Genomic DNA, 13930 nt, shown 5'->3' with positions numbered 1-13930 from the left:
GCGGCCTCCCCCGAAAAAAAATTTGAAAAAATTTACTATTATTTTTAGGTTTTTCGCATTTTTATTTTGCCGAGTGTAAATCTTTGACGAGTGCTTACTCTCGGTTTAGAACCAGTTTGGCAGGGCTCTCCGAGCTGCTCCGGCTCCGGCTCCTGCCGAAGCCCTACCAAACATGGATGAGAAAACCAGCTCCGCTGTCGAAGCCGCAAGGGAGCCGGAGCATTTCTTGTACTGCGCGGACGGAGCCTCAAAACCGAGCTTCTCCCGGCTCCTCGTCCATCCGCGGGTGAAAAGACATGGAGCCCCAAAATCGAGCGCATGGCAGCGGTGCCGCTAGGGTTCCGATGAACCAGCTGCGGCGTCCGGCGGCCAGCGGGCGGAGCACGCACACGAGTGGATCTGGCGGCCCTAGTGCTCCAGCAGGCGACGCGAGGATGGCCGCGGCCTGGACCGGCGGATCGGAAAGCGCCGCCACCGGCGCTCCTCCAGCTGGCGCGACGGCCGCGTCGTGGCCTGGTGGACCAGCAGGCGCCGCCACCAGCCTAGCCGCTGCTGGGAACACCTCCATGTCGGGCGGCCTGGGCGATGGGTTCCCGGACTGGTTCGATGGCGCGGCGTCCGCCGCACTAGGCTCGGATTGGCTGTCGTCTGAGATTGGTGCCACCCATGCCGAAGAGGAAAGTGCTCCGGCCCCGATGCAGACCACGCCGTCAACACGCCGCAGGGGAGGTGGGCGCACTGGGAGGAGAACAAGGCCGCCGGTTCAAACAAGCATTCCTGCTGTCGACACTGAGGCTAGGTGAGGTATGCTTCAGTTGCATAACTATGATTTTGTTCATGCAATGAATTGTCCTGTGAGATATGCTTCTAGTTTACACCTCCGATGTTGCATTGGTGTTTCGTCGCAGATTAACAAGACTCTAGTTTCTAGCTCTACAGATGTGTGTGGTTGTTTTATCTTCGATCGGTGAATCATTTCGGTTGTTTATCATCTGTGTTGCAGCTGTTGACTGAGCAGTTAGTAGCTCGCTTAAAAATGATCTGTTAGGATTTGTGGTCATATAATTTAGACTGCCTATTGTTGGTCATATAATTTAGAAACTAATCTGGTGTTGAAAAGCTAAAAGCATCCAATTGTTATTCTTTGATTACCCTGAGATGGCTGAATATGCACAAATATACTTAAGTTTATCTGCAGAGAGCATTATTATCGAACTAAAAACAGGGGTGGATCCACCAATATGGCTAGGCATGGAAGCTGCCATAGGTGCCCACTGATTTGAAACTCCCACTCCCCTGCGTTGCTCAATTCCTTGTCCGCCAGCACCTAATGTTAAGCAATGAATGGATGGGGTCACGGGGAAAACAGCATGGCCTGCGGAATGTGCGAGGCTGTATAGGTAATTGGACCGCAAACTGCTTGATGAATAGCGATTTTTTTAGTACGAATTTCTAATTATACATCAAAGGTTGACAAGAGGAAACTTGTGAAAAGTCACACTTGAGAAATCCCCCCTTAAATTACTGCTAATATTGTTGTGCACAACTCCTAGCAGAAGAGCCCTAGCTAGTTGCATTGGATTACCAAGATGAGATGTTGAGGTGTGCCTTAGGCATATAGCCAGAAGCCAGATGATGAATTTACCATACCTAAGATTTTCATTTTAGTGGCTTATAGGTTCTTTTGGTGATCTTTTTGTCCTCTTTATTTTCCACAAAAATAATTTGATCAATTAAGCAGTCCAATAGCCTTTTAAAAAGGTGAATGGTTTTGATGACAAGCATGGGCCTTAAACATAGCGTGCATAGAGCGTGGGGAAGGATAAACATAATGTTCAAATGCTAAGAGTGAAGTGATTTAACTGGAAGAAAATACTGTTATTTGTAACAGGGCTGTGCACTTGTTCAGTATCTCCAATATTACAAATCTGGTCATCGGGCTAGTGTTAGCTTGGTTTCCATTTGTGTTTTCCCTTTAGACGTTTGACCAAATGATTGTCATTTTCTCATACATTTCATCCATAGTTCTTGAGCTATGCAATGCATGGGTGTTTGATTATTTTCTATCATATATGTGATGGTTTCTGCATTGTTGCGTTGAATGGTTGAGCATGTGGAATCAGTACCTCTTGACATTCTTATAGGTCTTTCAATCATGCTCCCATCTTAAGGGAACTCTGAACTCTGGATTGGATTTGACAACTGTAGGACTGTTCTGCTCCCATCTTATAGGTCTATGATGGACAACCTATATATTATTGTCATGCATTCCAGTGTATGTACTGTCCTATTTTGATTGGATAGTTCTTTGCTAACCTTGTAAGTTCTTTGCTCAGCATGGCTGACTGGACGGATGAAAATGTTAGGATAGTTTGTGAGCTTTTTGCCGAACAAGTGGAGATTGGAAATCGTTCAAGTACTCATTTGAACAAAGCTGGTTTCACAAATGTGATCCAAAAGTTCAAACAGAGGACAGGAATTCTGTACACAAGAAAGCAGTTTAAAAATAAATGGGACAAATTGAAAGTTGAGTATGGTATTTGGAAACAATTGGTTGATAGGCAGACCGGTATTGGATGGGATGAAAGTGGCAAGAATATTGACATGCCTGAGGAATGGTGGAAGAAGATGGCAAATGTAAGTTCAAATAAATTTGCATGTACTTCCATTGCAGGCTGTATATTTTGAAACCTCTATATTTTGCGTTTCCATTGTAATTGAAACCAGTATATTTGTGGTGTTTCCATTGTAGGCTATCAAGGGATCAGGACGTTTTCGATATAAAGGCCTTCAAAATGAGGACAACCTGAGCATAATGTTTGAAGACCTTCGTAACACGGGTGACGACCATTGGGGTCCCTCTAGCGGTGTAGCACCATCACAGGCTATACCTTTGGATGATGATGATGAAAATGAGGGCGAGAATGAAGATGACAGTGACCCTGATGAAGTAACACCAAGTGCCAGACCCAAAAGAGGCAAATCTCAAGGTAATGCAAAGGGGAAGAAAACAAAGACTAGTGGTGGCCAGTGGTTTCAGGAACAAATGGGCAAACTTGTTGAGATGAATGAAAGAACAACCGCATCTTGTGAGTCTATTGCTAGGGGAGAGGACAAATCTGGTTCAACCATCCAGGAGGTCATGGCATTAGTGAAGGGTTGCGGTGCTAAGCCAGGTTCAAATGAGCATTTTATTGCCACTATAGTCTTCACCAAGAAGGCTGAACGGGAGATGTTTATGACATTAGACACTCCAGAGGAAAGATTTGATTGGTTGCAGAAAAAGCATGAGTGGATGACTAGAAATGATGTGTCTAATAAGTAGATCTTGTTTAGCCTTGTATCCTTTGTGTGAGACTTTAATTTATTGTTCTTGTTTGAGACATTTTATTTGGCTGTGTTGTATGAGACCATTTATTTGGCTGTGTGTATGAGACCATTTATTTGCTGCTGTTATTATAATAAAAATTGTGGTCCTCTCTCTATTTATTGGTACTTATTGAAGTGTGTTTGTGTGGTAAACAGATCTGAAACTGCAGATAATGATATGGATGACACTGGGAGTGATGAGGATGATGATGACTGCAAAATAAAGACTTTGAGAGTGTTGCAGTCTGCTCAAAACAATATTTTCTGTACTGCACTTCTTCTCAGCAAGTATTATTTGACATACCTTCATAAGAATGAGCCAAGAATAGCTGGACAGACTGGATATGCTAAGGTACTGGAAATTTTGCAAACTCCAAATGGGAGCCATAAGATGTTCAGAATGCAAACTCCAGTATTTTACAGCTTGCATGAATTGTTGGTGAGTACTTATGGTCTGAAATCAACCATTCATATGAACTCTATTGAAGCACTTGCTATGTTTCTTATGGCATGTGGCCATGGATGGTCCAATAGTGCTACACAGTATGTCTTCAACCATTCTGGAGAGACAATTAGTAGAAAATTTGAAGACGTATTGCACTGTATGGTGGCAATGTGTGAGGACTGCATAAGGCCAATAGATCCTAACTTCTCTACAACACACCCTAGGATTTCTAATGATAGAAGAATGATGCCATTTTTTAAAGATTGCATTGGTGCACTAGATGGTACCCATATTTCCGCAACACCACCTTCACATGATGCTATTAGATACTTTGGTAGAAGTGGCAAAGCAACACAAAATGTTCTTGCTGTGGTTGATTTTGACCTACGGTTCACCTATGCCTCTATTGGACAACCTGGGTCCATGCATGATACAAGTGTGCTCTTTCATGCTTTAACCAAGGATCAAGACAAATTTACACACCCCCCTCAAGGTATGAATGCCTAGGATGCTATTGACAAATTTGACACAACCTGTTGTATGGTAATATATTAATATGTCTTATTTTTCACTTGTGTGCTTAGGCAAATATTATCATGTTGATGCTGGATATCCAAATCGCCTTGGTTACTTGTCACCATACAAGGGGGAAAGGTACCATATTCCGGATTGGAGGAGGGGTCCTGCTCCAAGTGGCCAGCAAGAGCTCTTCAACCATTTGCATTCAAGCATTCGCAATGCGGTAGAACGTACATTCGCTGTATGGAAAATGAAGTGGAGAATCCTTATCAAGATGCCGAGTTACCCAATGGAAAAGCAAAAGATGATTGTTGCGGCAACCATGTGTCTACACAACTACATTCGTGAGACCAATGTGGTAGATAGAGATTTCCATAAATGTGATCGAAATCCAGACTACATACCAACCATACCTTCTAGATACGCAAGACATTCAAATCCATCAGATACATCATCTACTGCATCCAATGATCGAAACATGGATAGATTCCGGGATGACATTGCAAGAGCAATTTTCCTTTCTAGATCATCATGATCATGTAATTTGATGATATTCCAATATCATTCCTACTTTTGTAAACGTTATTGTAGTCTAACGAACACTATTAGTAGGTAACGTTATTTTACATGTTATCCTTGTTAATTTTGGTCAGTCGTTTGAGAAAGTGACATCAAGGATCATATGTACAGCCAAGTTAAAGCAAGGGCAATATGGACATTCACCCTCTTCCATCCATTCTATAAAAACAGAAGGAGCCGTTTTGCCAAACGTTTTCCAGAACAGCTTCAGCTCCTCCAGAGGAGCTACTCCTTCAGAGGAGCCAGAGCCGGAGCCATTTTCAGAGGAGCCAGAGCCCTACCAAACAGGCCCTTAGTATAATATATGAGGATAGATAATGGAATCTAGACACAAGTGATGGTGTAGTCCAGTGGTAGAGTAGTAGACACGCGAGGGAGAGGTCGTGAGTTCGAATCCCGTCGGCCACGTTAGCATCGAATTTAGCGCAAAAAATGCACCGACTTCGATGAAGACGGACGGGCGCTGGCTGGTGGCGGCCTCCCCCGAATTTTTTTTTTTTTGAAAAATTTTACTATTATTTTTAGGTTTTTCGCATTTTCATTTTGCCGAGTGTAAATCTTTGCCGAGTGCCCGACAAAAAGCACTCGGCAAAGAAGTTTTTGCCGTGAAGGGATATACCGACAGCTCTTTGCCGAGTGCAGCACTCGGCAAAGCACGCGTCTGCTGTAGTGGTACTAGTGTTAACAAAGAGAATTAAAGACGTTCCTTAGTCTTTGAACCAGAGATGGTTATTATGCCTTATATACCGGGACGGGAGAGTACGGCACAAAGACATGACAATAAATATTCGTGATGAACATAGTTGTTTAAACTCAAACTATCGTGGTATTATTATTTTTTTCATATTGCAACGCAGGGGAATGATCATAATAGTATTATAAATTTAAAATGTAAATTGAACGGTATATCAAATAAATAATGGTACGACAAAGTATAACACAAGGTACATGAATCCATTCTTGCTTTTGTGGGCAGCTTTAGATCCTAAGCCACGTCGACTCTACCTAATAAACTTGTGAACAACTGGCATGCAACTACTACTTGTTTTTCTTTGATGAAAGAGCAGAACAGATGATCAAAGAGAGAGAGGATACATGCAAGAAAACCACTAGCACAGTCGCATAGAGAATTAGAGACGGCGATATATGGAACGCGCGCCGCTTCGGGCAAAAAGGCCGGCGGTCAATAGCTAGAACTGGGCATTGGACGTGTAGGTGGCGCCGAACCACCAGCCGGCGGGCGCGACGTTGTACGCCGTGACGACACGGCCGTCGTCGGACCTGAGGCGGAACGAGAGGCCCTGCCCGTCGAGGTAGGCGTTGCTCTGCCAGTTGGCGCCCCAGTTGCGGTTCATGGGCATCCATTCCGTGGCGGAGCCCCTGATCCACGCCTGCGCCACGACGCCGCTGCCGCCCACGTTGGCGATGGTGACCAGCTCGAAGTAGCTGTGGCCCTGCACGGTGAACCTGACGCCTCCAGTCCTGCGGCACGGCACGCGGAGGTAGTTGACGGGCACGATCCCGGCGCGGTACACGGCGATGGCCTCCCACGCCGGCTGCGACATGTCGAAGTGGCGGCGCGGCGGGTTGCACCAGCCCCCCGCGTCGCCCGACAGCGCCCAGTTGGGCGGGCACAGGTTGGTGGCCGTCACCGTGATGGAGCGGGCGCCCGGCTTGCACCACCGCGACCGGCGCGCGTCGCACGCGATGGCGAAGCACGCGCCGCACATGGCGCCGTTGTTGAACAGCGCCGTGCTCAGCGCCGTCGTCCGCGTGCCGTACCCGGCGCTGTACAGGTTGCCGTACCCGCACGCGCCGCCTGATGATCATTTTAATTTCGTTAGCATTTTTCGTTAATGCGAAACCTGGCATGCAGCAGCGTAGTGAAGTGATGATGGAGCAGAACAGTTAATTACCCATGGTGCCCGACGCGTCGCTGCCGCCGTAGAACGTGGCGAAGGCGGGTGTCCATTGAGCTGCCGCCACTGACCCTCGGAGGAAGAAGAAGGCGCACAAGGCCAGGAGCGCGAGCTTCTTCGCCATGTCGTCGTCAGCCGTCACTGCTTGCACACACTAGCGAGTACTTGCGGATGGATCGAGGCTGTACGACCGAGAGTACTTGTGCTGAGGCAGGGTCACCTAGGAGCTGTATATATAGTACTGGACTACTGGTATGTGCCCGTTCTTCTTGGTAAGCAAGCGACAGTCAGTCAATCATCATCAATGGCGTTTGTAAGAACCGCTTGGATTCGGTTGGTTGCTACACCAAGTAGCTAGACCGGTCAGGCGCGCGAGTACCGGGCGACGGCCGTGTGGAGGCATCCAGCAACCTATGTTTGCATGATCGGGAAAGCGACTGTCCAGCGCGTGGATGGTTTGGCCGCGATTGACTTTTGTGCGCATCCGCATGTTCACGTTAATGATTGGATTACTTGGATAACACTTGCTGCAGGGCGAAATATAAATCTGGGCTACCGCTGAATTTGTGATTCACACGCTCATCAGGCGGCGGTGCAACGCCGGCCGGCGGCCATGTGCTTGTCGCTCAACTCTACATTGGTTACGCGCTTGCACTACGTGTCTTCTAAAGCTCGTGCAGTGATGAAAATGGAATCAGCAACTACGTCATGATCATGTCATGCCAATACTTGTACATATATCTACATTCTACTTCCTCAGTCCGTAAATAAGTGTCGCTATGGTATGCATATTGGTTAGATTATTTTAAGTTTGACTAAATTTGCAGAAATTATTAGCAACATTTATATCTCTAAATAAGTTTACTATAGAAATAGATTCAATGATCTATCCAATGATACTAATTATGGACTACTCCCTCTATCTCTGAAGGAATCAATTCCTGGAGCAAAAATTTATCCACAAATAAGTTGATTCCTAGAGGATGACGGTTCACCGGCCCGTTTAATATTGCTAGTATTTCCATCATATTTACTGTTGCATCCCCTCCTGTTGACCAATTTTGGTGAAGCCGGCCGGATGAGTTGTAAATGATGTGACAAGCACGTAGCCCAAACACCTATCTATGTAACATATATTTATATTCTATATTCTATATGTCTTATAATTCTAAACCCCACTCGAGATTATCTCGACATGCAAATTGTCCACTATTAGATGCAAATTAATAGGGATGTGACCCGATCTTCCAACACGTATGATAGATTCGATTGGTGAATAACCCAATATACACGATTCAGACTTCAAATCAAGTACGATTTGGACCCCTGTAACCGTTACATCACCGTTCCGTTAGTTATCAACTACTCACAACATGATTGACCACACCTGCCACGTGCCTCACCTAAAAGGCTTTTCCTATATACAAGTGAATCGAGAACACAAGCAAAAACATCAATAACACAATTTGATATTGCAAATAGAGACGAAGTATATCAATTTGGTAGGAGGTTTAAGTCTCCAAACGAAAAGATTAATCGACACAGTCCAGCAGTTGAACTCGGAACTAAAAGCGATATATATATATATATATATATATATATATATATATATATATATATATATATATATATATATATATGAAGAATATCTGTTTCACTAGAAAAACTAGAACTCACTAAAACCCAACCCTAACGAGTGCGGGGACTACTGATTATAAAGTCTTGGGGCATGCATATCGCCTCTGGCCACGCCCCCTAATGGGCTCTAAGATGATATACAGCCTAACTGACCAAAAGGCGGTGTCGCGGCACCTCACAAATTGTAAACGCAGACTTGTTTGACTCCAATGGAAGTTTAAGGTGGGACCAGTGTCATTGTAAAACTTATGAAATTATCTTTCCAAGTTTTGGTAGAACATAAAAAAGGGTTAATTGGATTAATACCATTATAATTTTTTATGTTTGGAGAAACACCATTACTATTTGTCTATTCTGATTCTTACCATTACAATTTTTTGATTCTTTGAAATACGCCATGGTGTATGCTTACGAAGGACTTAGGCCCACCGACAGCATACACGACGTCATCTTATTTTTGTATGGACAAAATTACCCTTCCATCTTCCTCCTTCTATGTGCCAATGACATGTGGACCCCACTAGTCATCTCCTTCCTCCCTTCTCCATCTTCTCCGGCAACTGACTCGAGCACGCGCTGGCGCTGGCTGCTTGTCGTGCTCCCGCAGGTGCGCAGGCGAGCAGCTGCCACATCGCATGGGCGCAGGCGAGCCGTGCCGCCTCCGCTGGCGAGCAGCCGTAGCTGCAGCCACCACCGCCATGAGAAGGCGACCCCCACCTCCTGGTGCCCGTCCTTCTCGCCCTCCTCCCTCAAGGACCTCTAGGTGCTGCTCCTATCCGACGCCGCGATGCCCTGCTCCCCCTCGTCTTCCGTCCGCATCTTCCATTGGGTCTGCGTCACCGTCGACGAGCGCGACCTCGCCATGGACTCACGCGACCTCAAGGAGCTCACGGCGCTCCTGATGTAGACAAGGCCCGGTCTTCCAAAAGGTACGATAGCGTCGATTGGTGGAGACTCGACGTTCACGATCTAGGCTTTGAACCAAGACTGATTTGGACCCCCGCAACCGTTACACCACTGCTCCGTTGGTTATCAACCACGTGAACGCGATTGACCTCGCCGAGAAGGCTTTCCTGCAAGTGAATCGAGAACACAAGCAAGAACGGGATAAACACAATCTAAAATTACAAATAAATATGAGGCTTATGATAATGAGAAGGAGTTCAAGTCTTTATTCGAAAGGACTAATCGCCACAGGCAAATAAGATCAAGAACTAGGGCCCTGGTTCACAGCAAGCAGCCTTGGCGGCATAGTTACAGCAAAACGAGGTCTGTTTCACAAGGAAATCAAAAACTAAACAAAACCCAAACCCAAAGCAGAGCGACGGCTGCTATTTATAGATTCTTGGGCATCACCCCCCTAGACGCGCCCCTAATGGGCCCAAACACGATACACGATCCAACGGACCAAAAGACAATGTCGTAGCACCCTGGCAGATTCTGGATGCTGACTTGTTTCGATGATTCCTATTGATTCCGAAGGTCTTTTGACCTGAGACCAATTGGATTGGCTTCCTTATCAAATTATCTTTCCAATCATATATGGATCGTCGAAAACGGAGTCCGGATACGTCCTGGGTAACCAGTTTAAGGCAGACTAATCCTGGAGGCCGAGGTAGACTCGAACTTGAGTTGCTTTGAGCCTCCACCTCGGGAATTCGAACCAAATTAGCCTCGGACCTCCTTCTTGACTTGGACACCCTTGCTAGCCTCCTACCCCTCCAAACCATGCGCCAAACATGGTCATATGCATGGGTGTCATGTCCTCATCATCCTTCCCTTCTTGACGAAAAGTCGTCCTTGGCGTCGATTGTGCTTGAAACTGATCCTGCACAACATAAAGGAGAATGGGGTTGACAAAGGAAACTGAAATAATTATGAGAAGGAATGTGACCATATTTCCAAGTTTCTAGCATGTCATCTCGCATAAAAATTTTAGCAAGCATGTAGACTCCATGATCCGAATGCACATGATGTATGTCAACACTATCCTGCAAAAGATTAGAACTAACCAAAGATAATATAGAAATAGCTGGTCTAGCAGACATAGGTAGCAACCAACAATGCTCCTCTTCTTGGAAGTGAACTTGTTTCTTTGAGGAATATGAGAAAATATTTGTATTATTATGTTTGCCCTCTAAACGATCATAATCTTGTACAATAAAAGGAAAATTCATATTACTACGAATGTATACTTGATGTATCATATATTGTTCCTTGTTATATTTGCCAATAACATGATATGTGTGTTTAGAAAACCAAGGCAAATCAGCATATTTAAAAAGGCTCTCCTCCAAACAATCTAGGTTACACAAAACATCAAATTCAATGTAACTCAAAGTATGTAAAGAAGACAACAGTTTGAACTCATCAGTTTTAGTAGCAATATGAATAATATGTTTATTTTCAGCACAAGTGACTGGTTCCAAAATATGTAAAACTGAAGCATCATCAACCAATTCATCTTTATCACAAGGAACTTCAAGCAAATTATCATGGGATAGAGATAAATTAAGAGAGGGTTTCACTAACAATTGCTCTATGATAGCATGGTTTGTGAAAAAATTTAGTACATTAAAACAATTCTCATCTTCCATGAGTGTAGCACCATGGCCATTACCTGTGTTCTCAATAGGAATAATAGGTGCATTGTAAAGTGATGGTTCTAAATTTGCATATGAGGTTGTGAACTCCTTATTTTCTTTAATGTCATCCTCTCGCTTATGTACATTATCTTGCAGAAGGTTAGTCATAGCAAGATGAATAACAACAGACTCTTCCTCTAAATGGTGCACCTCAGCATATGAAGTCAAAACAGGAGGTGGATTAACAAAGGTTTCTCGCATAAGAAGATTCATATCATTCCAAGTTTGAGGTTTATCAAAAGGATCTAAAGACTCCCAGCAAGATAAAGCAGAATTTCGCAAAACACTAGCTGCATTTTTTATCTTCCTCCTTGGACACATAAAGCGAGTAGCAAATATGTTATCTATGGCAATTTCCTACTCTATGTACTCATCAGCACCTATACCATCATAAGTTGATGGATACGAACAACCTGTCATTGTTAGAAGACAACAAAAGACAACACAAAAGTATTATCCCTATCAACTACTTAGGTTGTGGACAAGAAAAACAAGGCACTCAACTCTCAAGTGTCTTACCACGGTCTTACAAGTGTTATTACCAAAGCAACAGGCGGTGCAATCGATAGGTGACTATGATACCGTTGTAGCTTGAATGTAACAGTTGCAAGGCGAACATGTACTTGATTAGAAGGAAGTGGAGCTTGGACAGACACAATATAGTAGCAAGGAATATCAATAATTTAATTCAGAAATTACAAGATTGAAAAGTAGTCCCAAGCTAGTCTATGTCGCTGTCCTAAACTCGTTCTGGACCTAGTTTAAGCAAGCAATACAATACAACTCAGCACAAGGACTCAAAAGGATGCAAGCACTTCTGAACTTTTTTTCACTTTCTTTTTCTTGCCTTCTTTATTTTTTTTTCTCTCTTTTTTTAGGTGCGGCTTTTTTTCTTCTTCTGGTTTTTGCACCTCCTTGCCTTTAACTCTTTTTTTTACTCAAAAAAGTGCTGCAAAAATAATTGTAAATAAAAATATCAAGAAGCTGCACTGTAGCATGATCTAACTCTCGGCCAGCAAAGCAATATCAGCAGTAGGACTGCCTAGACGTGGACACCCTGACAGGAACTTTCCTGTTGGATTAGCGTAAGGAAAAACCAAAGAGATGCCCAACAAGGATCACAACTAACTAACAGTAGGAAATCTTGTGTGCATATTATTTCCAAAGGAAACTATAACTGTCGATTAATGCTTTCCTTTCTTTCTAACTATGTACAAGAATAATCCACCAGCTACAACCGTGAAGATCAGGTGAAATATCCTTTTTAAACGTGGAAATAAGGATCAGGATAAAGCTTTGTACTATATGTCTCTCTCAACTTGACTTATTCTTTTCCCTCAATTTGCTCACGTAACAACCAATAGGGATGCAAGATTTGGCGAAAAGGAACAAACTATCACCACACTGAAAGACAAGACTTGACACTAGACCAAGAACAAGATCAGAACACAATGAACACTAAGACGCGGCGAGGGACGACAGTTCAATAAAGCAAACTGAAATTAAAAAAATGCAAAGGCACAACGAGGCTATAGGACGAGGAATATATGGCGGTGTATATTTTTTTGGCTTTTTGTGGACGATTGGTAATGCAAAAACAGTAACAATCTAAACAGGAAAAAACAAAGTTATACCTAACGGGTAACAAGGTCTCTGATACCACTTGATGTAGACAAAGCCCGATCTTCCGAAAGGTATGATAGCGTCGATTGGTGGAGACTCGACGTTCACGATCTAGGCTTCAAACCAAGACTGATTCGGACCCCCGCAACCGTTACACCACTGTTCCGTTGGTTATCAACCACGTGAACGCGATTGACCTCGCCGAGAAGGCTTTCCTGTAAGCGAATCGAGAACACAAGCAAAAACGGGATAAACGCAATCTGAAATTGCAAATAAATATGAGGCTTATGATAATGAGAAGGAGTTCAAGTATTTATTCGAAAGAACTAATCGCCACGGGCGAATAAGATTAAGAACTGGGGTCCTGGTTCATAGCAAGCAGCCTTGGAGGCACAGTTGCAACAAAACGATATTTGTTTCACAAGAAAATCAAGAACTAAACAAAACCCAAACCCTAAGGAGAGCGACGGCTGCTATTTATAGAGTCTTGGGCGTCACCCCCTGGACGCGCCCCCTAATGGGCCCAAACACGATACACGATCCAACGGACCAAAAGACGGTGTCGCAGCACCCTGACAGATTCTAGATGCTGACTTGTTTTAACGATTCCCGTTGATTCCGAAGGTTTTTTGATGTGAGACCACTTGGATTGGCTTTCTTATAAAATTATCTTTCCAACCATATGTGGATCATCGAAAACAGAGTCCGGATGCGTCCTGGGTGACTAGTTTAAGGCAGACTGGTCCTGGAGGTTGAGGCAGACTCGAACTTTAGTTGCTTTAGGCCTCCACCTCGGGGATTCGAACCGAATTAGTCTCGGACCTCCTTCTTGACTTGGACATCCTTGCTGGCTTTCTACCCCTCCATATCATGAGCCAAACATGGTCATATGCATGGGTGTCATGTCCTCATCAGCTTCTCCCGCGCCTCGCGTCCTCGCGGCGCCTCACGCTGCCTCAGGTCTTCGTCTTGGGGCGTGGTGGCGTGCCGCGCGGCCGGCGGCGAGGGAGAGTCCGCACGGTAGGCTAGGGCGCGCACGTGCGGCGGGTCTGGGGGCACGGCGGTGGGGCGGCGTGTCGAGGTGCGTGGCTGTGGCGCTCTCGTCGCTGGCTACTCGCCCGCGGCGCGCAGGTCACGACAGCGGCTCGTCGGCTCGCCCGCAAGCCCGCAGCCGCCGCCGCCGCCGGCAATGC

At 44.9% G+C, this 13930-nt stretch overlaps 3 protein-coding genes across 3 annotated transcripts; 2 read left to right on the top strand and 1 right to left on the bottom strand.

Annotated features, from left to right (window-relative positions):
- Nucleotides 1-344: 344 nt before the first annotated feature.
- LOC136460425 (uncharacterized) lies at nucleotides 345-803 on the top strand. The gene has a single exon (XM_066460125.1). The coding sequence runs from the start codon at nucleotides 345-347 to the stop codon at nucleotides 801-803; it is 459 nt and encodes a 152-aa protein (XP_066316222.1).
- Nucleotides 804-2337: 1534 nt separating this feature from the next.
- On the top strand, nucleotides 2338-3801 carry LOC136460424 (L10-interacting MYB domain-containing protein-like). The gene is made up of 4 exons (XM_066460124.1): nucleotides 2338-2637; nucleotides 2753-3321; nucleotides 3526-3721; nucleotides 3793-3801. Exons 1-4 carry the CDS (start codon nucleotides 2338-2340, stop codon nucleotides 3799-3801), a joined length of 1074 nt encoding a protein of 357 aa, XP_066316221.1.
- Nucleotides 3802-5971: 2170 nt separating this feature from the next.
- LOC136457986 (expansin-A8-like) lies at nucleotides 5972-7007 on the bottom strand. The gene is made up of 2 exons (XM_066458002.1): nucleotides 6829-7007; nucleotides 5972-6731 (listed from the first exon to the last, which is right to left on the bottom strand). Exons 1-2 carry the CDS (start codon nucleotides 6953-6955, stop codon nucleotides 6103-6105), a joined length of 756 nt encoding a protein of 251 aa, XP_066314099.1. The 5' UTR covers nucleotides 6956-7007; the 3' UTR covers nucleotides 5972-6102.
- Nucleotides 7008-13930: the final 6923 nt, after the last annotated feature.

Source organism: Miscanthus floridulus, chromosome 6 (assembly GCF_019320115.1).
Source record: "Miscanthus floridulus cultivar M001 chromosome 6, ASM1932011v1, whole genome shotgun sequence".
Lineage (NCBI taxonomy): Eukaryota > Viridiplantae > Streptophyta > Magnoliopsida > Poales > Poaceae > Miscanthus > Miscanthus floridulus.
This window is presented reverse-complemented; position numbering and strand designations above follow the sequence as displayed.

Excerpts from the sequence above, each read along its gene's own strand:
- LOC136460425 (XM_066460125.1), top strand. The coding sequence starts at position 345 with ATGAACCAGCTGCGGCGTCCGGCGGCCAGCGGGCGGAGCACGCACACG.
- LOC136460424 (XM_066460124.1), top strand. The coding sequence starts at position 2,338 with ATGGCTGACTGGACGGATGAAAATGTTAGGATAGTTTGTGAGCTTTTT. Across the intron at positions 2,638-2,752 it reads GGTGGAAGAAGATGGCAAAT|GCTATCAAGGGATCAGGACG; the intron begins GTAAGTTCAAAT and ends TTTCCATTGTAG. Across the intron at positions 3,322-3,525 it reads AGAAATGATGTGTCTAATAA|ATCTGAAACTGCAGATAATG; the intron begins GTAGATCTTGTT and ends TGTGGTAAACAG.
- LOC136457986 (XM_066458002.1), bottom strand. The coding sequence starts at position 6,955 with ATGGCGAAGAAGCTCGCGCTCCTGGCCTTGTGCGCCTTCTTCTTCCTC. Across the intron at positions 6,732-6,828 it reads CGACGCGTCGGGCACCATGG|GCGGCGCGTGCGGGTACGGC; the intron begins GTAATTAACTGT and ends AATGATCATCAG.